This window comes from Platichthys flesus, chromosome 5 (genome assembly GCF_949316205.1).
Source record: "Platichthys flesus chromosome 5, fPlaFle2.1, whole genome shotgun sequence".
NCBI lineage: Eukaryota > Metazoa > Chordata > Actinopteri > Pleuronectiformes > Pleuronectidae > Platichthys > Platichthys flesus.
The window spans coordinates 15,257,886-15,282,644 of record NC_084949.1 but is presented as its reverse complement, the minus strand read 5'-3'; the positions used below and the strand labels follow the sequence as shown (position 1 = coordinate 15,282,644).

At 42.3% G+C, this 24,759-nt stretch overlaps 2 protein-coding genes across 3 annotated transcripts in view; one reads left to right on the top strand and one right to left on the bottom strand.

Moving 5' to 3' along the window:
- kdm4c (lysine (K)-specific demethylase 4C) overlaps nt 1–22,351 on the bottom strand; it is a 30,753-nt gene extending 8,402 nt beyond the window's left edge. For both annotated transcript variants that reach the window (XM_062387788.1, XM_062387789.1), the window contains exons 1-17: nt 22,239–22,351; nt 20,171–20,336; nt 19,576–19,751; nt 19,150–19,264; nt 17,909–18,102; nt 15,585–15,634; nt 14,911–15,014; nt 14,541–14,678; nt 14,174–14,367; nt 13,671–13,906; nt 11,387–13,491; nt 11,156–11,270; nt 9,336–9,535; nt 7,396–7,639; nt 5,746–5,822; nt 5,306–5,361; nt 5,053–5,161 (exon numbers count right to left, since the gene is read on the bottom strand). In XM_062387788.1, coding sequence (XP_062243772.1) covers nt 5,053–5,161; nt 5,306–5,361; nt 5,746–5,822; nt 7,396–7,639; nt 9,336–9,535; nt 11,156–11,270; nt 11,387–13,491; nt 13,671–13,906; nt 14,174–14,367; nt 14,541–14,678; nt 14,911–15,014; nt 15,585–15,634; nt 17,909–18,102; nt 19,150–19,264; nt 19,576–19,751; nt 20,171–20,314 — 4,257 coding nt within the window. In that variant the 5' untranslated portion in view covers nt 20,315–20,336; nt 22,239–22,351. The remainder of the gene's footprint in view (nt 1–5,052; nt 5,162–5,305; nt 5,362–5,745; nt 5,823–7,395; nt 7,640–9,335; nt 9,536–11,155; nt 11,271–11,386; nt 13,492–13,670; nt 13,907–14,173; nt 14,368–14,540; nt 14,679–14,910; nt 15,015–15,584; nt 15,635–17,908; nt 18,103–19,149; nt 19,265–19,575; nt 19,752–20,170; nt 20,337–22,238) is intronic.
- A 1,330-nt stretch (nt 22,352–23,681) lies between these two features.
- Nucleotides 23,682–24,759, top strand: part of ecpas (Ecm29 proteasome adaptor and scaffold) — a 15,036-nt gene continuing 13,958 nt past the window's right edge. Inside the window, 2 exon segments of the mRNA XM_062387787.1 lie at nt 23,682–23,764; nt 24,580–24,719. Of these exon segments, the coding sequence (XP_062243771.1) occupies nt 23,743–23,764; nt 24,580–24,719 (162 nt within the window). The 5' untranslated portion in view covers nt 23,682–23,742.

Genomic DNA, 24,759 nt, shown 5'->3' with positions numbered 1-24,759 from the left:
TTTTTTGCTGGACATTTTCATTGTTTTCCAAATGAATAATTCATGGGTCTTGATGAAAAAGAAATCAGGCACATTTAGGATACTGATATTCATGAGTGTGTGAAATTTGGTGCAGCTTGATTGAATTTAAGGGGACTGTTGGGCCTTGGGGGAGGTACGGTGCCGTTCTACTTTAAAGATTGGATGTCACTTGAGTTTTTCCTTGTTGTTACATAAAGGACAGAGGGTTTGAGAAAGTAAAGCTGTGTTTAACAAATATCAACACTCATGAAGTCAGTTCTGCGACATCAAACAATCAATCAGGGGGGAAATCTATTACACTGAAGGATACCTGAGATTTTCAATAGTGTAGCCTTTTGAGCAGCGGAAAAAAGGAATTTAAAAATCTGTATTTCCACTTGGGTTCAAGAGCAATGGCAGCAAATTAAAAGACAAAAGGCCACAAAGGGAATCACTGCTGAACCTCGAACATTATTTAAAACCACTATGTGCTTCAACTAATCAAATCTGTGATATCTGCTCGACACACTGTTGTTGGATACGGTGCTGTAAACACAGCATAGATACGAGAGGATAAAACGAGGATGGAGTCAGAGCCCGGTTGAATACTCAAACAGAAAGTCGTTATTGTGCAGCTACAAAAAGAGAAGACCCCCCCCCCCCCCCCCCGAGTCCGACCAATCAAATGACATCATCTGAGGTTTCCACAACAAACCAGGGCTGCTGTGTGTATGTTCTGGTTATTTAAACTCTGTGAAAGGTCTGTGAGCAGTACACAACTGCAGATGCCACACATAAACACATCCTACGCACAAACACACACAGCTAAACCTTTAAGACCATCTTGGTTTTCTGCACCAAACAGCCCATCAAGTCCATTTCCACCACTGCGGCATCTCCCCCCTCTAGCTCCCCCACAAATCCTTCACTGTCCGACTAAAGGGGAAAAAATGACGACATCCTTCTGTTATAACCCAGCTCGCTCCCCGTTCCTCTCGCACCCCCACAGCATGCCTCCCGCCTCACTCCATTTCCTAATAAAACACCCATCTATGCTCTCTTCTCCGCTTCTCTTTCCTGTTCCCTCCTGTTCTTCTCTCTTGTGAAGCGGCTTCTCGTCTAATTCATCATTCAATTTATCCAATTCCTGGGAATCCATACTGAAAATATCCATACATGTTGATGGATAATGAGTCTATCTATATGTAAGAAAAGGTCCCTGGAGGAAGTGGCAGAGCAGTCAGTGAAATCAAGTGGGAATTATCTGGTTTTAAATATGAAATCTAGTCTATGGAAAGAATTGATAGCACGTAAACTGGCTTATTATTCTATTATCTGCATAGAAGAACTGGGTGGGTTTATATGAGAGTATAGAGATATGGAATATTAAAATGACATTAAGAAGTTTCAATTCTCACTAAATATATATATTTATATATACATACACATACAAACCTATTATATGAAATGCTCATGTGGCAGGAAGAGTAGCACAGCGTTTGATAGGTGGATAAGTGGATGATGCAGTGGAAGTATAAAACTTGTGTGTCCTTATCAGGTGAGGTAAGCCTCTGAAACTAAATCCAATTTATTCATTTCTTTGGAGAAAATCAATAGCTGAACTAATTCATTAACCTATAGCCATCATTAATTCAAATAATCCCAGAGAGCAGGGCCAGCCTCGCCTTTACAATTCTAAGCTTGGTTGTCTTAATTCAGATATCAGCTGAGGATCAGGAGCTTTTTGTTCTGAGAGTAGAGAGAAATCGTCTTTTCTTCTTGCACGGAAATCTCGAAGAGAATTTAAAATCTGTGATGAGAATTTAAAATCTTTAAAATGATTTTAAATTCTTTTTTTTTTTCTTATTAATGACGATTCTGCTGCATCTCCAATTCTGAACTGGGGGACTTTCACTCCGAGCTTTTCTTGGGGACTAACCTGGCCTACATTTCTTAAAGCCTTTTCCCATACCTACTCCATTATGGACAGCAGAGCACCGATGAACTGGCTTAACTGTCTCGTCCACCTATTAAGGCCAGTATGACGAGATTCTGACTGGCATGCCCAACTATCTGTGTGTGTGTGTGTGTGTGTATATGGGGAGGAGATATGAGTTTGTTTGTTTATATTCAACTACATTTATTGTTAGAAAAACAATATGCATCCGTAAAATAAAAGTTGAAATGTGAATGACCTCTACATAGCTTTAAATCCGAGTTTGTGTGCGAGTGAGGCCAACCACACACCACAACCCCCCCCCCCCCCCCCCTCCAAGTCTCTACCTTCTCTTGGGTGTATTTGGGGGCCTGTGTTGAGCCATGCGTTAAGAACATTCCCACAGTAAATAATGAATGTGTACGTGCGTGCGCCTGTGTGCATGTGTTTTGAGCGATAGTAAATTATGAATGTAGCTCGCTGCTGCAGGAGCAATGGGTCCAAAGTGAGCTTTGAAAGACGTGGCTCACGCAGCGGACCCACAAATGATGAAGTGGACAAGGAGAAAAACGACATCTAAAAATGTCCTCGGCTCATTTGAATAACAATGAAGATAGAAATCTGTCTCATCATAACTCATGACCTCCGCCAGGTCGTTTGATTGTAAAGAGAAAGAACTAATGGACGGATGGCCACGGAAAATTGGTGAGAGTATGCGTCAGGGAAGAAACATGTTTCCGGATGGGTGCGGATCCAACAGTTTTGTATCACTTTCTTCAAAGTGTTTTGGGGCATTTTTTTTACTGTTTTCTCTGGTAATAAGTCATGGATCTTCATGGAAACAAATCTGACATATGCACGTGTCTGATATCTATGAGCATGTGAAATTAGCTTCAGCTTAATTGAATTTAAGAAATGTTGGGCCTTGGCAAATGAATACACTCTCTACTCAGTGCCATTGGAGTTTTCTAAAGCAGTATATTTGAAGGGGTTTATCCCTTTGAACATTCTGTGCAGTTTCATGTTTAACCTTAAATTGGGCATCAAATGGGGTTGTTTATAAAAACAACAAACCCATCTGTTTTATCATCAGCTGAAGCAAAGTCCATGCAAAAATCACTACTGTCAGCACTTCAGTGAAAAACTGGGAGTTGAAACTTGAGACTCTGTTGTGGGGTGAATAAACAGATTGCTGTCATGGATACATCTACAGTTCAGATAAAACCTTTGAAGGGGGAGGACATTTTTAATAAAAAAAATCTGCTTTCGTTTCTGCATTTCTAAAAAGTTATGTCAAGAAAAACTGGCACTGTAATGGACTTAACGGCTAATGGATGGAAGTACCCGGAAAGTCTTCATTAAAAAGTAATTTAGAATTACATGATACGGTTTTTATGAGCACTCCACCCTTTACAGTATGGACCACAATTTTCGTCATTGTTCGGATTTTTGGCCCCTGGATACAGAAACTGTCTTCGTGGTTTGTGCTCATTATCTAAATGAGCTTCATTTCAAGTGTGGGTGTCCCATTCAGCAACTACAACAGCCGTATCACCAGAGCTGCAAGGATTTGTCAAAGTGTAGATCAACAGAAAAACAACCAGCATCTCGTGGTTATCATGGGTATGGTGAATGGCCTGAGGATCACCCAATCAAAGTTGGGAGCTCATGTGCATAAATTATAGATCCAAGATCTGATTTACTTTCTTTAACATGGCATGTTAGAGCGTTAGCTTAGGCGGAGGTTTCTGCTCTCTGAGAAAGGTACATTTTATTCTTTGGGGTTTTGGACAATGGGTCAAAAACGATGACACCTTGGGGCTCTAACATATAGAGAATGTCAGGCATTATAATCTGACAGATTATAAACAAACCTACTAAACAGGAAATTAACTGACTGATTAGTTCAGAATGGAAATAATTGTTAGTTTCAGCCTTAGTTCTAAGGTTTAAATCATAAGCAGCTTGAGTGTAGAGAGAGAGACTCGCTACGCTCAAGCTGCTTTGAGACATGCACTGAAGTTCAGATCTTGGCCTGAAATTATGGAGGGGCTGTATGTGATTATTATTATATTTCTGAGTTAGTAGCTCTGGACAATATCCAGAGTTTTTCATGCCATCCCAAAAAAGAATTCAAAGCCAGTGGGAATGTTGATGACGTTTCTAACATTTGAAACTGAGAGGGAAAAGTAAAACAAATAGCTCAGCATGAAGAAGAAAAGCCAAATATGTAGAAGATGATGTCGAAAACATGGAATGAAAATGAGATTCGACAGCTTTTGGTGATGAGAACGGATGCTGGTCTCGACAAATATGTTCCACCAATTATCCTGTTGTTCTCTCCAAGAAAATCTCCTGCTACCTTCTTCAAATGTGAAAATAAAAGTCTGCACCTTATCCAGAGTTCTTCTGTGGAAAATAATTGAAAGGTGCTCAAGATTGGTACCTTAACCCCTGAGTTTATATGAATATGATCTTGACAATCAACTACAGCATTTAGGTTTATAAAATGTCTTCATGCAGTTGTTAATTGTAGCATTTAATATAAAAAAGATAGAATATTTCATTTTTAAGGAATCGTATATCGTGTCATGAATCAATCAAATATACACCGAAGAGGTTTCATGCTTCCCTTGAAATGTAGGCCCCAGTGGGGTAACAATCAAATAAGCTGGGAATGGAGGGCAGGATTTATCTCTGCTATCTATCGTTCTTGTGTGAGGATGTACCTCTCCAACACTTTGCTTTCTGCTGAGCTATCACTGTGCCTGCAGCACAAAGCTAACTATAGAGGCAAACATGTCAGGTCTGCTGAGACACACTCCAGCTCTCTCATTAAGCAAACACACACACGCGCACACACACACATAATACATGCACACTTACAGACAAACAGCCATACACACACACACACACAAGCTCACACAAGCTCAAACCCCCTCTCCTGCCCACCAGTGGTTAATTATCTAGCTTTGATTGCGGGCATGTTCGTCTCACATTGTTAATTAGAACTGTGAACACTTCATTAATTAGACTGAGCCAGTCCTCAAGGACCTGGGGAATTCCAGTGCTGCATCTCTATGTGTGTGTGTGTGTGTGTGTATGTGTCTCCTCACCAGTTTATATCGCTGCATAGGGATCCTACTGGTGTCAATGGGACTTCTCCTGGCTTCATCGCTGAACCTCGCCTCTGGCAGCGCTAGAGCACACATCACATGGGCCCATCTGCACGCACACACACACACACGCATAGAAACAAACAAATTAATACATTAGAATGATTAAGACCCACAGACAGTTCATTTGTCTGCGCTCTGGAGATCGGAGATGAGTATGCAGAGCTAATCACAGAACAAAAGCTGGTCTCACTTGTCGATTTGGGTTTTCTTCAGAGCTCCACCTCTGAGGTTACATAGACAGCACTCCTGAGGAAGCAAACAGAATCAAGACAGCCATATCAGTAACATCCTTACACATGCTTAAGTGAACCACTACATAGGATACGCGTGCAATAGAGAAGTGACGATACCACAAAGTAACAGCAGATAGCACCGGATGCATCTGCTTTATGAGAAAATGAGTGAGACCAAAAAATGTGGTCTTCAGTTAGATAAATATTAGCAGCAGTAACATCTCTTGACATAAGATAAAGACAGTTTGGAGTCAATGAGGTTTAACCAGTAATTGTTTTTTCAATAGCCTTGGATTAATATGTAATATGCATATAATTACACTACTTCTAGGAAGCAATTGTAGCATTAGGAAGGCAGGAAAAGGGTCATCATATGGGGGGGGGGGGACTGTCTTACCGCTGCCAAGCTTCCTTCTGTGCAACGATCACACGACCACTGCTCGCTGATGACATCTGCGGCGACACCATAGCAGCCTAGAAATGGAGGAAATTAATACGTGAACATTAAGGGAATTTTGAATTATAATGCAAAAATGCTTGACTTAAACATAATGTGAAGTCTACATCAGTTAAAAACAACAATAAAACACCATAACCACATCGTTTCCAGAGATTCTTGGTAAAAACAGGGATATTGTTCCATGCTAAAATGCACAGTATTGCAGACTAAGTGGAAACACGGATCTTTATGTTGATGTGGTTAAGGTAGAAATACAGACAAGAGAAGAGCTGGTGTACATCTTTGCATCTTCCTCTTCATATCAAAGCACAAGCAGCAATGACAGACTTGCAATGGCATGAGAGTTTAGTTTCAGACTCTTATTGTGCAAGCTGCACAATACGATATGGCTGCTGAGCATAAAGTAGAAACCTCCAGCCATTTTGTGTAAATACTGCACTTTTGTTTCTTTTTTTTGTCTGTTTCCTTGTCGTGGTATAAATGGTTTATAGAGAAAACAAGTTGTGGTAGGGTCTCAAGGAAAACATTTCAAACGTGAAACTCAGAAGAATATGATTCTTTTTAAAGCCGGCAGCTGGTTAAAATCCCCTGGTAAGAGTCGTATTCGTCAGAAACAACTTTGTATATGGGAGTATGTCTCTTTTCTTTTCCTCGACAATCCATCAAAACAACCAAACATAAAATCCCAGCTCACCTCTCTTTCCTTTCCCCGAGCTCAGATAACAGAACTTAGGGAAAGTTCTATCAACTCGCACTTATTTCTGGGTCTCAATTCTCAAAACCACACTTGTGGCTTTTTCCATCAGTGTTGAATGACATTCACTTCGTCTCCTTCTCCCACCCACCCAAACTGTACCTCCACACAGTCACACAAAGCATGTCAGTACATGTGTAGTACACACAGGGTACAACAGTTAAGCGCTCATGCAGTCCATACTTAACTTAACCATAAGACCCCCATCTTCAGTAGAGACCACCAAAAGGGGGTTTCAGAACTAGTCTCAAGAAACTTGCTAAGGGGAGAACCAATGTTTTATCAAGGCCATGGATTCAAGAAAGAGTCTTTAAAACTTTAAAAACTAACTAAGAATACTGGCTGAAGGCTTAATATACAGGCAACCTGTGTGTATGCATGAGAAAGTGTGTGTATGAAGGATTGTGATAATGTACAACAATCAGCATCTGTGCGCCCTGTGGAAATAAAACCTCCAGGGTTGTTAAGTGTGTGTGTGTGTGTGTGTGTGTGAGCCTTGTTGCACTGGCTTGGGGTTTTTGGACAGGAAGTATGTGTGGTAGAAACAGGATTCACCCTCATTCGGCTGACGAGGGAAATCAAATACTCCAAACCACAGAGAGGAGGGGGGAGAGAAAGGGAAACAGAGAGGGAAGTGGAACATTGAGATGGAGTGAGTCAGTGGACTTAAACCCACTGACCCTCTCGCAAACACATTAGAGAGAAAAACATGTAGAAAATAAATAATGCGAGTGTGTGAGGCGGCTGGTATATGGCGATTGACAAACTACACATCTCACGTTCTCCATCATTCACATGTGGACACAAACTTCTCTTTCCCTGTGGACACATACTTGCGTGTACTTGAAGGCAACAGCCCTGGCAGTAGAGCAGAGGGGAGGTGCCGTCCTCCTGCAGCAGTGGGTTGGTGGGAGTTGGGGGACAGTTCTGCTCCCGGAAAGAGAAGCAGATCTCAGGGACGAGGGGCTTGGTCCTCCTCAGACCTCTGCAGGGATGCGTGGGGCCCTCCATCGGAGAGGAAGATGCGGACGTTTCCGTAGCAGCGGCAGGACTTTTATCCTCTGCTTTGTCTTCAGGCTGTGGAAGAAAAAGAAGAGGTGATGTCATACACTTTGTAAGACCGTGTTAGTGGTACACAGGGAGTCGGGGTAATAAAATATTTCCTCCCTCTTCATACAACTTGTTCACCTGGACATTATATTAGCCAGTGGGAAATTGGTTGGAGAGAAACCCTGTAACCTTCATCACGACAGGACTATTATTTCTAACTTCAGCATTATTTAGAGGTGCTTTCGTAATAAGAAAAAATAACAATTTATTACTCCCACAACGGGGGAAATTGGCCGCGTTACACCCGCAGACGGGACAGAAAGACAAGGAAACATCAGTACAAAAAAGTAATAAATAAGTAAACGCACAATATAAACATGTGGACACATAAAAATAGAAGGGAACAAGTACATGCAGCCCACTGCACTTATAACTGGTTCAGTGATACACAAAGGACCATCTGTAACATCACATTATAGATCCTTTACTTCTTCCTTCCTAATTGAATGTACGACATAAGTGACTAGTACAGTTCTTAACCTGCCTGTATGGACTGAGCTGTTAGCTTGACCTGTGATGATGCTGGTTGCAGTTTTCTTTTCTAAAACCATTAAAGTGACCTGCAGTCATTGAGAAACGGCAAATAAAAACCACTGCATAAACAGCTTCTCAACTTTTAATTCAAAGTTCGCTGACGCTCGACTAAGTATACAGAACCCTGAACTGTGTCCAAATCACACCAAATTTGACACTGCACTTCCTCGGGCCTTAACAATACACCTGGCAAGTTTGAGGACAACGAGATGAACGGTTCTCAAGATGTGTGAGACAAATACAGAAAGACATATCGAGAATGTGTAGATATTCTATTAGTCTTTCTGTTTCACTAGTAACACTGTGTGGAACTGATGAAACCCTGCAAGAGTAAATGCAATTCTCTGTATAACAACGCAAGAGTTAAACCTCTAAACGCAAAAGTAACTCTCTGAAGACGGAAATGAAAGGCCGTACCAGTTCATTGTAAAGAGTTATGCATTTGGGGCAGGAACTATAACTAGGGGTGGGAGGGGGAGGGTTGAAAAAAAGAAAATCACTGATATATGCACCAGACAGGATTAGAATCACTGACAGGTATAGGTTAAATTGAAATCACCCCATCTCCCCTAGAGAAAAAAATACTGGTGCAAGTGTGACTTCAGGGATGAAAGAGGAGTGATCTGCTCCTATTGTTGTCTCCATCGTCAGCTCTGAGACAAATACAGTTGTAGTTAAAAGGTAATGCTTATGCTTGACTGTGTATTTGTATGAAGGCCAGTTTACAGTACAACTGCCCTAAAAAGGAACTGTACTGCATGTTAAGCCGATTTTACAATAGTAAAAACCCACTAACATCTGGATTTTGTCTGCAATTGGAACGGTTACAATCGGAATTCACGCCACGGCCCAAGAAATCTGCTGTGGACATGGATTTTTATCACCAGCGATGAAAACGTGACACCCACACAAAAGGCCCTAAGTTGGCAAGACAGCAAGGTGAGGGTGCATTCATGATGTCAAACATCAGAGGAAAAACAGAGGCAAACTCCTCTGCTGACAATGGGAGAATCAGGTTTATCAGTGTTAAAAAAACAAAAATGTATACCTAAATTTTGTGAATGCTAAATTAGATACAAACATCCAGCAAAAGACATTATTCATATATTTGTGTTGAACTCCCCTTTACCTGATAATATGGCATGAAGAGTGTGCACACAGCGCAGTGCGGCTGCATGGTGGCTGCATGAGCGTTGTACTCCCTCTCTGCCGTGAAGCAGCTCTTCCTGTTCTGCCACAGGTAGATGAGGGGCTTTGCCCACGCTTCCATTTCCTGCTCCTCCTCCTCCTCCTCCTCATCATCCTCTGCCAGGCTCGATTCAGGGGGCTCTACGTGGAGAAAAACTAAAGCCTCACAACCTTGTAATCACTTATCTGTCCGACCCAGGCGATGAGTCATGCCACACCAAGTGCAAATCTCCTTTGCCTGGTAGTTTGTTAATTAAGCCTATTTTGAATCTGAAAGAATCGTGTTACCTGAATGTCAAAACCACAGCATGCATCATTCTCTAAGTCAGACCTAATCCATCCAGCGGAGTGACAATTTCCTCTAGTGAACTGAAAAAATGTCAATGAATAGGAGCCTGTCTTTTTATCAAACTGCACAAAATGATTAAGAGCTCTTATCGTCATAAAATAGCCACGGTCATTTCATGGTCATTTCTTCCTTAGGGATAAACAAGTTAAATGGTTGCTGAATTATTCATCCTTTTTCACAACCATAGAGATGAGGAGTATGACTCTGCGTGTATATGTGCATTATTTGTTGTTAATGGAGCCGCCTCCTCTCCATCCTGTTAAAACCATGAAAACAAATAGAGTATCTATCACCAGGTCATTATACTGTGGTAGGCCTGAGAGTTATATCTGTGGGTTTATGTGCACATTGACGTCAGAAGAATAATTTGGGGGGGGGGGGGGGGGACATAAAATGTGAAAAATGAGAAGGGGAATTGGGGACCGCACAGTGGAATGGCTGGATGGCTATAAAAGCTATACAGTGGGAGAACACAAATGTTAACTGACATTACTTCCTATTTATAACTTTTTTTTGTGTCTGCAGCACAACTGCAATTTTTTCTAGCAATATTTTCAAGCTCGCAACACTACTCTTTCAACAAAGATTTGGATTATGATAATATTGAAAATAGAGGTTTTGTCTACACTAACAACTGTTCTACAAAAAACGTTGTGTGACTGTATTATGGTTCACTGCAATGCAGCCAACAGAAGACAAAAGACAGGATTTCTGGAAATAGTGGCACCACTATGCAGCATCAACCACAAATGGGAACGTCACTGATCAGTTCATCAGGTCACACTTTGTGTAAGAATGTGTTTTCTCATGCGTCTGAACGGATCTCACTCAACTGCTCTATATGCAAATAACGTGTAGGCTTCATCATGTCTGATTGCAAAGATCAGGGCTTTGTTGTGACTTGTTAGCCAGCCCAACTACGACAGACGTGTGGTCAGTGTGTATGTGGGTGTTTGACTGAGAGAGAGAGACCGATAGAACGAGCGGGGCATGGAGAAGCTCAGCAAATCAACGTGCAGCACACAGCTCTACAATATAATCTAAATTGTTCCTTTAGAAATAGAATGAAATAAATCCTGCATGGCTGCCAATGTGTGGTTTGCTGGAACAAATTAATCAAAGAATGCAAAGCATTGAGAAAATTAATAATGTATTTGATTAAAAAAACGGTAGTGAGTGAGCTGACTAGACAGCCCATGAATGTATTTCGTAACATTGAAGGGCCGTCTGAATGTGAGTGTGCAATGCATTCTGGGTGCGTTCACACCTGTAGTCAGACATGTGCACTTATGAGACAGATGTTAATACGAGGTCTGAACAGGGCCAGTGGAATGAGCATTAATCTTGACTTGTAGCAGCTGCTTTTGTCAATGTGTGTATGTGTGTGTGTGTGCGTGTGTATGCATGCCCACCATCATCACTGGTGCCCTGCTGTTGTTTGACAGCAGTGGGGACGGCCCTTGCGGTCGGTTTCCTGAGTGGGTGGCGCCAGCTCTTAGTGGTCCTCTTCACTGACAGAGCAGGGTACTAGCATGGAAAGCAATAAGGGGGAAATAATCGGTGGCTGCATTTGTATATGTAAGCAGGAGAAAAAGAAAAAATGATATAATTGCAAATGAAAAAGACAATAAGGAAACACTCACAGAACAAACTTCCCCAGGTTCCAGGCCTGATTCATCACACTCATAGTTAATTGTATCATTTTCCTCTTCTTCTTCCTCTTCTTCTTCTTCTTCTTCTTCCTCCTCCTCCTCCTCATCAGATGAGTCACTACTGCTCTCTTCTTTGAAACCATTTTGCTGGGCCACCTCTTCGCCATCAGATCCCCCTTCTTCCATATCAGACACCATATCCTGTTCTCCCCCTCCCATCTCCAGAGGTAGAATAGCAGCATCTGAGTGTAGGCTCCCCTCTTCCCCCCTTTGTCTCCCCAGCTCCCTGCACAGGGAGAGGGCTTCGGCCCCATCCACTTCCCCTAAGTGGAGGTCATACTCTCCACAAAGCCCAAGGGGCTCTACCGCACTCACTGAAACTAGAGAGGTGGGCTCGAGCTGGGCCCAGGTGAGAGGCCCGCCTTCTTCTTCCTGGCTTTCTGACTCTTGGTCAGGGTCCTCCAGGTCTGTGACTTCTTTGCACTGAGGTTCAGTCCACATGGTGTAAGTTAGCGGGTCGTGGGTGAAGTCAGAGGGAAGTTCTGACTGCAGACTCTGGATAAGTACTGCAGGACTCTGGGAATTGAAGTTTTTCCAGATGCTGCTGGAGAACGGTTTGGGCTCCAGGTATGGGTTATGGGAAGAACAATGTGAAGACGAGTATGTCGTGTGGTGGTTCAGTTGTAATTCCGAGTGGCTGTCCCTTTGAGAACATAACGGAAGGGAAGGTGCAGGGGGATTATTGTTTGATGTACCTGTGAAAAGAGAGCCAGCACTGCTCAGACATAACGTGCCGTCTCTCTGAGCTGGATCTTTGGAGATATCTTCACTTGTTAACTCTGACAAGTTAGATTTCTGCTCTGTTTGAGGCGCATCACTCTGTACTAGCCTGTCTGGAGCAGCCTCAATCTGCAAAGGAGTACGATTTTCCAGCTTTGTGTGATCCTTCTCTGCAGTAATGTCTGGCCTTTTGAGCATTTCGTGGGCACCACCAGATGTTATTTTGTGCACAGCATTGGCAGTTAAACGAGCCGCGTTTCCCTCCAAACGCGATGCTGCTGCCACTTCGCAATTATACTGAGAATCTACATGCCAGTTGTCGGCATGTTCTAAGGTAACAGAATCTTTTGATGTCATTAACTCCATTTCTTTCTTTTCCCGTTTGGCTCCAGGCAAGGACAAAGTGCCAGTTGGCGTCTCCCGCTGAAGCACAGGTGCAGCCTGGTAACTGCACAGAGTAGATTTTGGGGCTGGAGTCAGCACATCGTCAGCCGGGGTGAGCGAGGGCATCTCCTGGGTCAGCACAGGCGGCGTAGGGCATATTCCAGTCTTATCTGCCTGCTCAAGGCTGAGTTTTGGCATAACTCCTGCATTCCTCAGTAGCATAGGAGGGAAAATAATGTCCTCAGTGTTCTGTTTTTCTAAATTGCAAATGTGTCCAGCAGGAGAGACGCGGCTACATGATGTGTAGCTATCCCCCTCTACTGGCTCAGCTTTGAGATCATAAAGTGCTTCTGTTCTGGAGTGTGTATTGATATGTTTTGGATCAACAACTTTGTCTATTTTCTCTGCTTTAGCAGTGTTGTTGGTGTGATTCTCAGTACCTGTGTCCATGCTGCTGTCAGTGTTTGGTGTTGGGTTTAAAGTGTCTTCACTACAGGAGGAACTCGCTGTCTGAGCTCCACAGTCAGGGGGACAAGGGTTTGTGTCAGTCTTAGGAGAGGTTCCTGTAGTGTGGGAGGATGAGCTAAGTGTGTGGGCCTCCAGGGGAGGGACCCTGACAGAGCTGTCCTGAGAAGTTGAGAGGTCTTGTGGTTCAGCAGAGTAACACCGTGGTTCATTAATTCTGGGATGCATCTGTGTAGCCTCAGAACATTGTCTGAGTCCTTCAGGAGTCCTGCCTGGGACCCCTGACCCTGAGAGGTGTTGAGGGTCAATACAATTGACCATCTCTGCCTTTAAGTCACTCTTTACTGGTGAAGCAGGGGGGGGAAATGGACCGCAGTGAGAGTTACGGGATGGTTCCTTGTTGGAAATTCCAAAAATATTACTCTCTACACGATTTACCTTGACCACACACATCTGTCTGCAGGGATCTGTTGAGGACAAAGGGAGTGGACCACATTTGAAATCCATCATCAAGTGAAACATTGGAAATATTTTTGATAAATCTCATTTGAGAGAACTTTCAGAAATACAGAATAAGAAAACAGGACAGGCACTAAGTCTTGATGAAACACACACACACACCTAGTGCCATCAGTCAATCTCTTACCAGGAAGCTGAGCAGAGATCGGATTCTGGTTGTGCTTCAACTCGGCTTCTTTTTTCTTCCCTTTCTCTTCTTCCCTGCAGTTTGTTCCTGCTACAGACTTGCGCACTTTGGACGCAGGCGGCCCACCCAGACCTTTCCTTTTGCTGCTGCTGCAGCAGCTGAGAGTTGAGCTGTCATCCAGGCCAACGGGCTCCTCTGTGGTTCTGAGGCGCTTGGAGCGCATACGAGAGTGGATGCTATTGTAAGAAGGGAGAGGAATAAAAGACAATTGAAACTGTAAATCTTGGAAAACAGCCAAATTAAAGTAAGAGTGGAATAATTTTAAGCTGCCAAACATTTATAGTCATAAACATGAGGTCAATGCACCAACGGCATTGGGCCCTTCAAATGTTACATAAAATGTATAATCTTTATATGATAAAATATTCAAACGTAACCACGCCAACTCCTGATTAAAACTGAAATATCACAATCTGCACAATTAGTGAGTATAATACCATTACCCTTTATTAGCAGGTTTGTTCTTGCGGCGCCTCTGTAACCAGCTCTGCAGCTCTGGTGTTGTACCCGGAGTGGGATGCGTGTGATCAAGCGGTGCAGAGTCTTTGCCCACCATCCAGTTGGCATACCTGTCGGGCTGAAAGCGCTTCACAAAGGGCTCCATTGATATCTTGACCATATCTTTGCTACATGTGCACTGGAGGAGGGAAAGAGGACGACAAATATTATATCTTCTTTAGACTGTTGTAGAATGTACACCTGAAGCTGAAATTATCTGTATAGAAATCTGACATCTTTAATCAATGACAGGAAGCACACAATAGTAAGAAAAAAAAAAATGTTATTAGAATAATAGAAATTGGACGCTACCTGTGTGGCAACCTTTCCGTAGTCTATCCAGCGCAGAGAGGCAAAGTTAGTGGACTCTGCACAGTTGAATCCATGATTGAAACCAGCATGGTAGCCATAAGGGAAGGTGATCATGAACTCTCCAGCTTCCTGAGTTATCTAATGGTTTGTGTTCGGGAAGGAGGAGGGAAGAAGACGCAAGGCAGGATGAGCGACAATATACAGAACCTCATTAAAAAAGAATTACAAATGAAGTACTATAATTAAAGGAAGCAGCAGCACATTTTTTGCATCAATCAAAACAAGCACTGATAATTTTATGACAGGATGAGCCATTTTCATTATGTTATGAAACAAAAGGGAGTGTAAACGGTAAGAAGAGGAGCAGTACCTTATCAAAGGGAATGCCATACTTCTTCAGTATGGAAGGGGAGATTAGAGTCATCTTGTGACGAAGAAATGCCTCACATCCCTTGAAGCTGTTAGGAAAGAAACCTGACAGAAAAATGCACAAAGACACCATTAAAAACTATGTATTTAGATTGCTGGTTTTGCTTGACAAGACAAAAAAAATGTAACATTCAATTTACAATGATACTTAGAAAAATTCTGCCAATTTTAAACTTAATATGTTACCAGTAAGCATAGTAGTATTTTACCTGATAAATAATCTAGAGAAGGGTTTTTGTTAACTGGATGTTTGTCTGTAACAACCAGGCAGATCTATTGAAATACTTCTCCAGTGTAGTTATCTGCATTGAAAGCCTTTTTTTTTTATTTATTTAATATATTCAGTATGGATTTTCCATAAGTATTTGTACAGTTTACACCTCTAGCATTGTTTTTTGCATGTTTGCAGTCACACCACATTAGTATGCTGCATCTTCAGCTTCGCTGTTACCTCCCGTGCCCTCTCACTGCTGATTTAATTTATGTGCTGTACCTTGTTGCTCGATGCAGACCTGCTTCTGTCGGCTGCAATGCTTATTTAATAATTATTTAATTGCCTCCCCCTAATCTCCATTTATGTGGAGGATTGAAACAGAATATAAACGATCCTTTTACCTGTAGCCAGACGCTCCAGTCTCTTTCCGTGCTCCGGGGGGATGGCATACCTGTTAGAGAAAACGCAGAGAGCACACAGGATTATTTGTTTTCCATTGTGTAGGTGAAATTCTGGACATTTATCGTCCATTATGTCTACAGTGTAGCACAAGGTGCAGACAAGATTCCAAGAAGAAGCTTTACAATTTCAATACTGCCATCAAGTGGTGGATGAAGGAATATTTGCAAGAAGACGGACAAACACATTACAATGCAGAGAAAAATTGCTGACATTTTTTTTAATTCCACATATCTGTATATCTATTTTATATATCTACATTCCTGAAAATCTCTAGAAGTTTTGTAAGTAAAAGTCTACTTTATCCTCTGATGGGGATAAACTAGCCAGTGCACAGCAGCTGCTGTTGAGGGATGAGAATCACAATTTCTCCACTGATGCAATCTGAATTTAAACTACTCCCAAAGTTTCCAGCGAGAAACCCAGAGAGCGTGACCGGATTCCCCCAAGGTTCGACTAGGCATTCTATTTGACTAGCACCATCCGCCCTCAGGTCTGTGGCATTTCTATCGTCATTTCAACTGTCAGCTTAACAGTGCAGCGAGAGACCGGGTGAGAGGAGGATGCCACCTCAGGTAGAGGTGACATGGGAAGTTGGAGGGGAGAGGGGGATTGTGGGGATGGGAGAGAGGTGCATTTTTAAGCTGCTCCCCTCCAGGGACAAAATGTCAAAATACCAGGAAGATGAAAGAGTGTACATCGGTGTGTAGGTGTGTGCGCAAGATGATAAAGGTAAGCATGTGTGGGGGTACTTGGCACACTAGGCTAATCTTAGTGTGTGTGTGTGTGTGTGTGTGTGTGTGTGCATGTGTCACTGTCTGGCTGTGACACTGATCCCTGTGGGGATGCTAGGCTCACTGCTCTAATGAGCAAAACTCCCTCCAGGGCAAGATAGAGAAAGAAATGGCGCAAACCAAGCTTACAAAGACATAGACAGGAAACTATTTTTAATCAACTTGCATTCTTCACCTCTTGTTCCACATTATCATCATATCGTGAACCTCCCAATGAACCAGCTCCACTCCTATTAAACAACATAAGCTCTTCAACGAAACACCAAACACACCATGCAATGCATATTCTGGCCTGTAGCATGGTTTATAAGGCATTTTCTATGAGATTTCAACAAATTTCAGACCAAACAGGAGTTGGTCTTTCATACATAAAGAATGCAGGAGGAGACTATTTGAGTCAGACTCGTTCACAACAGGAAATTGTTTGGAACATACGGATGAGTGGTAGTGGTTGAGTAGAGCATGCAGGAGATGACGTATAAATTCCACTGCAGAAATCCCACTGGCTTTTGGCATATAGGCCCTTATCATTAAAAGCTCTAAAATGTTGTTGTCTATCCAAGGTGACATCTATGGTCAGCTTGTTCTACGTGTTTAGCTCCTCTTTTTTATCCTGAGATATTGGTATTCTTTCAGTTTCACATCCCTCCTGTGTTAGAAACGTCACTAATACGGCTACTTTTAATTCTCCGGATATTCTCCAGCCGTTTTATAACGTGGGCTCACTCAAAAGCTGGCAGGAAAAGTTTTCCGAAAAATACTCAGACTATCTAACTCGGACATTTATGTTCTCACAAAAAGCCCGGTTCAATTTCGCCTTGCTCCACTGTGCAGACAGGAATGATAGCTCCCAAGAAATCACACCATATGTTTACACGCTTGGGAGAATAACACAGCTCCACACACATTCTGTCCCTCGACAAGCAATCAAGTCCCCTGTGCTATTTATGTTGTGCCTTATTTTATTCTCACCAGTATTTAAACTCTCCAAAGCATAACCACTGCATGTGGCCTGAGCTTAAGTGTGCACACGAGTAAGAAGGGCCATGTGCTAGTGATATGCAAGGTTAATCAAATGAAACCTATACATTTTTTGTTTAATTAAATCGCCTTTAATCATGAAAATTCTAACAGTACTAAAGATGGCAGCCCTGACACAAATATGGACATGCATTTATGAAGGACACATTACAAAGAGTACAGGCGCCTTAGAAATACAGATGGTTAGACAAGTTGAAGGGAAAAAGATATTACACCAAAAGGTAAGCGCACGTTATCCTAGAGGTGAGGCCCAACGAGTTCTGTAGATCTGAGGCTACATTATAATTGCACTCTTGAATGCTGCTGTAAGTCCAGTGATGTGTTGTTGATTCAACAAGATGATAATTCAGGCTAATAAGTAGTGCTGAATTGGATTGTGTTGCTTCTTCATGTGCTAATTCGATGTGGCTAAATCCCCGTCCCATACTCACCAGGACTTGGGCTCGCCAAAGTGGAGGTAGTTGATGCTGTACAGGTCCATATCCTCAGTGTGCCAGGAGAACGTCGTCTTCCACATGCCGAAGTACAGGTATGGAGTGTTAACCCCCTGGATGGACACGCCAGAGTCCTCCTCGATCACATCCAGGACGGAGTTCAAGTGGCCGACGTTCCACTCTTCGACATCCTGGGAAATCAGGCATTAGAGAGATAAGGGTACATATGGTAGTTTTTAATTCAATCAGTATCCTTTATACAAAATGTGACTCGTTGCTCTTCAGGTTGGCCGTGGTCACATTAGCCCTGTTGCTCTCCTTTAAAAATACTGACAACCTGACAAGCAGATCTGTATGCAGTGGAAATGTGAGGCAGGGGGAAAAAACTGTAGTTTTACTTAATAGCATCCACACTGAAAGAGAGCAGCAACACCACAACAACACAATAAGGTCACTTTGCTTCTATTAAAGTGACAAATGCCTCTAAAGTCCTGCTGCTGAAAATAGTTGCACTGGGTGGTAAAACGTCCACTATCTTATTAGGTTTAAGGATGATGAAAGGTTATCCAACATTCCAGCAACAACACAGGCACTGACTCTAATTTATTACAACAAATACACTATCAAATTAAAGACAATTTTGTTGAAGCAGTACACTGATCACAGTGTGCACTCTGAGCCTGTATCATCTATCAGAACAGACTTTAAAGTCCCGACCAAAGTCACACGGGTAAAATCTTTATGATTATTTAATGTATTGTTTTTTTAAAGATATTTGGAACTTTCACGTGTTAATGACAATATAGTTCAAGTTTGGAATGGGTAAGACCGGCAGTGTGGGAGGACTCAAGCCTCTATATGCAGGGCGCCAACTAGCTCACATGGTAGCGCACTATTTCCCCCATTCTATCCATAATTTAATGTATTCTGATGCATTTTGTTGTACACATAGGAATTGGTTCCAAGTTGGTGTACTCTGTTTGTTGCTCTACATTCTTTGAAAAAATCCAACCTGAAGCCAAACTAGCAAAACTCTGGCAAAATAATTATTTATTAAGTATATTTACAGGCCACTACAGTGATTTACACTATGACTTTTCTTAAAGGCAGAACCAAATAAAGAAAACTGAATCTATAAAGTAATCAGTGAAAGTGAAACTAAGGACGCTGATCACAAGTGACAGATAAACCAACATGTGTATAAATAGGGGAAAAATAGAAGAAAGAAAGTAATTTACCTCATCGTAGAGGCTGCCGCTGACATCAGCTCCATATATGGGCGAGACAAAAGTGAGATTCTTCCAATATTTCCTCTCAAGATCTTCATAATTCAGGTAGCGAGGTGTACAGTACCTGTGGAGGAGAAACGATTTACATTTGGTACTGTAGACGTAGGGAATGTTTATTCTTGTACACTGAAAACCTTCTTAGCAAATAATACACTTTAACAGGTTCTCTTCTAGAATTTTTTTTTTTTTTTTTTTTTTTTTTTTTTAAATTCGACGACAAATTTTGGACTATACCACAAATAATGTAAGTTACCCCATGAACTACATTGGAAGCACAACTTTAACCTTTTAATATATTTTAATGCTCTTATGTGAGCTTTCCCTCCCTCTAAAAACAGTACAAACTGCAGTTTAAATGTCCTCCATATTACTCACATGTCACTGTTAGCCAACCGCCTAAACTCCTGCACACTGAGAGGCTTCTTTTGGATGTTGTACTGAGTGAAGAGCCCCGACTGGCCAGCCACCATCTGCTGGATGGGAGCATCTATCATCAGATCATCGATGTCGTCATATGTACGACGGGGCTTCCAGCCTTTGGGAGGAATCACCTGAGGAAACAGAGAGAAGTTACGGTTTCTTGTTGAAAATAAACAGGAGCAGAGTCATCTTGTACAAATACATCATCCAAATCAGCACGTCATCCTTAGGAATCAACTCCACAGTAGTTAACCCACAATGTCCAATAGGGGATCTAGTTTATTATTTAGATATCACATTATATGCCTGAATGTGTCTCTCTCTGTTTCTCTTCATGTCTTTCTTTCTTCTGACTGAATATAGCTGCCTTCAGATAACGATGCATAATGACACTTTACAACCGTCGTCAAAGGCCTGCAAGAGGTTGTTTTGGCACAACAGCCTTGTGGACATAAAGTCTATTACATGGTTCTTAAACTTTACACATCAACATCAATATTTTCAGTGTGATTGAAACTTTATTACAGTTGAGACTGAAGATGTTGCCTACTTTAGCCAGGCCTGCGCGGTGTGCACCCTGAGACTCCATGTAAACCAGGTACTGATTGAAGTCCCGGAACTCCTCCATGGTGGGCCTGAAGGTCATTATCTTGCAGGTGGGGTTTGCAGGGGTGAACACCTCTGCCCCCGCCATCCTGCCGCCTCACCAGATGGACCTGCCCAAATCAATGCTTGATTAATAGAAATACAGTTTATTCTGGAAAGACAGATGATGGCCAAGAACACAGAAATTTTAAAATCTTCAAAATTTTAAAACTAGAATGGAAGACAGTAGAGTTTATAACTCCACAAAAGGTCCACCAGTCTCCTTATGAAAACACATCTAAATCAGGAGATCCAGATTTTTCTTTACATTTTACACACTCATGATTATAAGTCCCTTAAACATGGAAGATTTTTTATTTATTATTTCCTGCATCCTTCCACCAAGTTTGTGTGGTAATCAGTTCAGTGGTCCAATAGACAAACAAATTCAGACAACATCCTTGGTGGAGGTAAAAACCAGAGAATCCATTGGTCTGCTTTAAAAGCAAAATATTATCAAGTCTAGAGTAGATATTGTGAATCAGGCACACAAAGACATTGTTTCAAGTTTCTAAAAAATGTACTTGTATATTTTTATAATTCTTCATGCGAACTAAAATTTGATGGTTATAAATGTATCTAGTGTGTTCATTTATACACAATATTTGTATAGTTCCGATTATTCTCTACCTTTTTTGCATTGATTGTTTTTTGCAAACTAGTCACCTATTTGGTGTTTTCCAATTAATGTCTGTTAAATTTGACCGTCAGATTCTAAGTCAAGTTTAATGTCATTTCTTACAAATGTCAAAGTCACTTATATTTGGAATTTGTTTGTGTTCTCTCTCTCTAACACCGTAAAAAGAATAAAACTAACTGTGTCATCAACTGTGATTGAGAGGCGTGTAGATGGCAGCTGCCCTGTGTGTTGGAGGCGAGTTCACCACTAGATGGAAGTAGAGACTCGCTTGTGGATTTGATGCTTCGCGGATGCCAACGAGTCCACTCAGATTTGGGTCCCATCCCATCCCACTCCCAACTCCGCGCATCCAAACAAAGGATCACGTTGCCCCGGAGCGAAGCCGATGTTGTGATTTTTCAAACCCAGTCTCTCTTACTTCCCTTAAAAACACCACCACGGTGACGCACGACCCGATTATGTAACATACACATCGAAAGCTCACACAAGTTTTTACGAGATAATAAATATATACAATCAGCCTCAGTGTTGACCCAATGTGTTTACACTCTTTGTTTATGGCAGTGTGTATTAAAACACCTATTTCAACACGTGGATCTCCTTCAAGGGGCATATTTTGTATATTTAATGATAATAATACAAACACCTGCTACAGCTGTGGGATAATACAGCTCGGTGGTGTGATAGCTTCCCTTTAAATAGTTCATGAGTTGCTGTATCCGGGCTGAGCTTTGTTGTCTGCCAGCTACCTAGCCCACTAGCCTACGTTTTGTTATGATGCCTGGCAATGGCTGAACAGGAAGCTCGGCTGGCTAGCTAGCCTGTGTTTACATGTTAACCACACTGGTCACTCCTTGGTGTGATGTGTGTTCACGGGACTGTGGTTCAACAGCGTTTGGAGACACCAGAGGGGAATGGGGAAAGCGTGGCTAACTGGGAAGCTAACCTAGCTTACAGCATTAGCCAACTTCTTACTGAGGGAGTCGACGGGGTTTAAATGTCCCTCGCAAGGTGGCTGCAGACGGGCCCGTAGCCGTGTGCCTCTGGGTGGCCCACATGAACGAGTCTGCTGCATAACTGACACGCACATGTTGCTGGTTACAAATCTACACTAAATGCCATTTACGAGCAACACAATGCCAGATGCCCAGTTGCATTAGAGTGCCCAGTTATCTACTGGTTACACCGAGGGTTAGCTGCTGGTAGCTCGGCTAATATCTGCACCAAATAGTCACCGGTTCCTGCTCATCTGGGATCCAGCTAAGCTGCAGAGCCGAACCCAGTCTTCACCGGTGAATCCCGACTTGTAGCCGTGAAGATAAACAGCATTTACCTTGATTTACAGAGACTGTGCTGCTGTTGTTGTTGTTAATCACCGCGGTGAAGTTAGTTGAGGTTGGATAGTCGACGGACATTCGCTCCACATCCACCTCCAGTGAGCGGCTTCTTCTTCTGCTTCTTATCGGGTTGGCTGACTATAGGCTGCAGTGGCTTATTGCTGCCCTCTACTGTTTATCAGTGCTCGTTTTGATTAGTATGTGTTTATATTGCAGATAGTCCATCAGTTTCTTCCCTGGTCTCTGAATAGTTTTCTCCTTTTGGGTAAATATTATTCTTGCAATGGATGAGGACATGATTGACTGTTTCTGAGACTCCACATTTGCAATCTGGGTGTTTTCCAATCAGAGCCATGCAGCTCACTCCTCAGCCGACAGTGCCCAGGCCTCAATCTAGCTATGCACTAGATCCACTAAATCTTTATTTTTCAAAATTGCATTCAATGTAATTTATAGGCATGCAAATGGCAGCTGCTGTGTGTTCTGGTGGCAAGTTGAAGAAGAAGACACAGTAGATGACGTTCATGCACCTTGATGTTGGTTGCGACACACCAATAAACCAAACAAAGAAGAAGATCCCTTTCACCTAATTCCCTTTCACTGGACCTTTACCAGCCACTCACATGTGCAAAGTGTTGGTATTACAATGCAATCATCAGATGTGAACGTGCTACAGTAAAATATACTAATATACTGTCAGTGAAGGTGTTGTTTTTTGTTGATTAGTAACGTTTGTGATGTTTCCACTAGTGTGTGATTATCTAAATCTTACAAGCTGTTGTTTTCTTTACCCTAAAATGAGCCCTTTATTATAAATACATCCGGAGTGGGTCCGCTCAACTGAGGCCGCCATGTGTTTTATAGGAGCCCAAACTGCACAAACTAAACACCTTTTCAGTTTTTATGACAACTGAAGGCTACCACAGGTTTTAGAATTTCATACATGACATTGTACAGCAGTTTTAACATTTAGTGGCTTAGTATTGAATGAGGCCACCAGGAGTCTTCAAACCAGCCTCAATGCACCTTGCAATCTCTCTGGGATTTTAGTGGAGGGACGAACCTTCTCAAAAAGATACTCCAGTTTCAACTGGTCGGAACCGTGACTCTTCAAATGTTTTCTGTTTTGATGCTTTCTTACATTTATTCATACATTGTGATTTACATAAAACAATATAACATTAGCAATAAATATAGACTTGTATATGCGTCATTATAAATAATATGCATACAATGTTTGTAAATATAATGTATTACAAAAGGAAAACAGAGTATTTTAGTATTTAGGGATTTAGGTTTAGGGGTCATATTGTGCATTATCATGTAGTGTTTGTACATTAGCACATGTATGATCAGAAACTGTAATACACAGTTTGTATATCTGATGTCAGATGATCAACTTCTGTGTCATGATGTGAGGATGATGAAACTGAGGAGTGGCCCAGCTGAGTGCAGTTACACTCTCTAAACTGGGGGGGTCGCTGACGGCTTTATCCAAACATGGCTGCCCAGGATGAGCTCAGTAAGTTTCTCTCTGCATTATTGGCGAACAATATCTGCTTTAATGTCGCGTTAGTGGCTGTTTATGATACACAGAAGAAAGAGGAGGCTTTCTCCTCACGTTTAGGATATTTTTTGAATTCATGATAAATCTTGGTTCAGTTAAAAACAGGGGCAGGAACGGCAGCTAGCTGCTCAGCTATGCTGCTAGCTAGTAGGCTAACGCAGGGAGGCCCTTTGCCCAGTCATGGTCAAAATGAAACTAACACGCAGGCTGTGTGTGTGTTTTCTCACCAATCAGACTCTTAACGTGTAGATTCACGCGTGTGGATGATGCGGCTGTTCAGGATCAGTGGCTCGGGATGTCATTGTTAGTGACGAGCCGGTTGTGTGTTATAGAAACGAGGCTATGGGTGGGATAGTCTGTCAGGGGATGAAGCAGCTAGCTGGGTGCTGAGCCATGCCAAGAGAAGGAGGGCAGGGCTGGGTGATGGTTCCACTAACACAGCAGCTGACAGGATGAGAGCTTACCAGTCAAACTGCATGTACACGCATGAGCTACTGTCTGTTTATAGTTCACTGTTCTCAGATCACTTTCCTCTGCGTGACGCTGAAGGTCGTACAAACTGGTTTTGCATGGGGTTGCACACACACACACATACACAGAGGGTATTTCTGCTTAATTTGAATGGAAAGCTAATGTCAAATGACCAATTCCAGATTTATTCTTTCAAACTGAGGCCATGTTCCGTGTATTTCTGTTGGATTGGGACTGAAGCTCCTCAGAAAATGAAACGTATGAGTTCATCTGAATGTTAAATGTGTACACTCTCATAGATCAACTGGAACGTGTGTTCCTTCGCCTGGGCCATGCAGAGACAGACGACCAGCTACAAGACATTATCTCCAAGTTCCTACCCCCTGTGCTCCTCAAGCTCTCCAGCGTCCAGGAGGGCGTGCGGAAGAAAGTAAGAAGGGTGTTCCCTCCCTCTGTGCCGTAAAGAGAGTACAGGGACT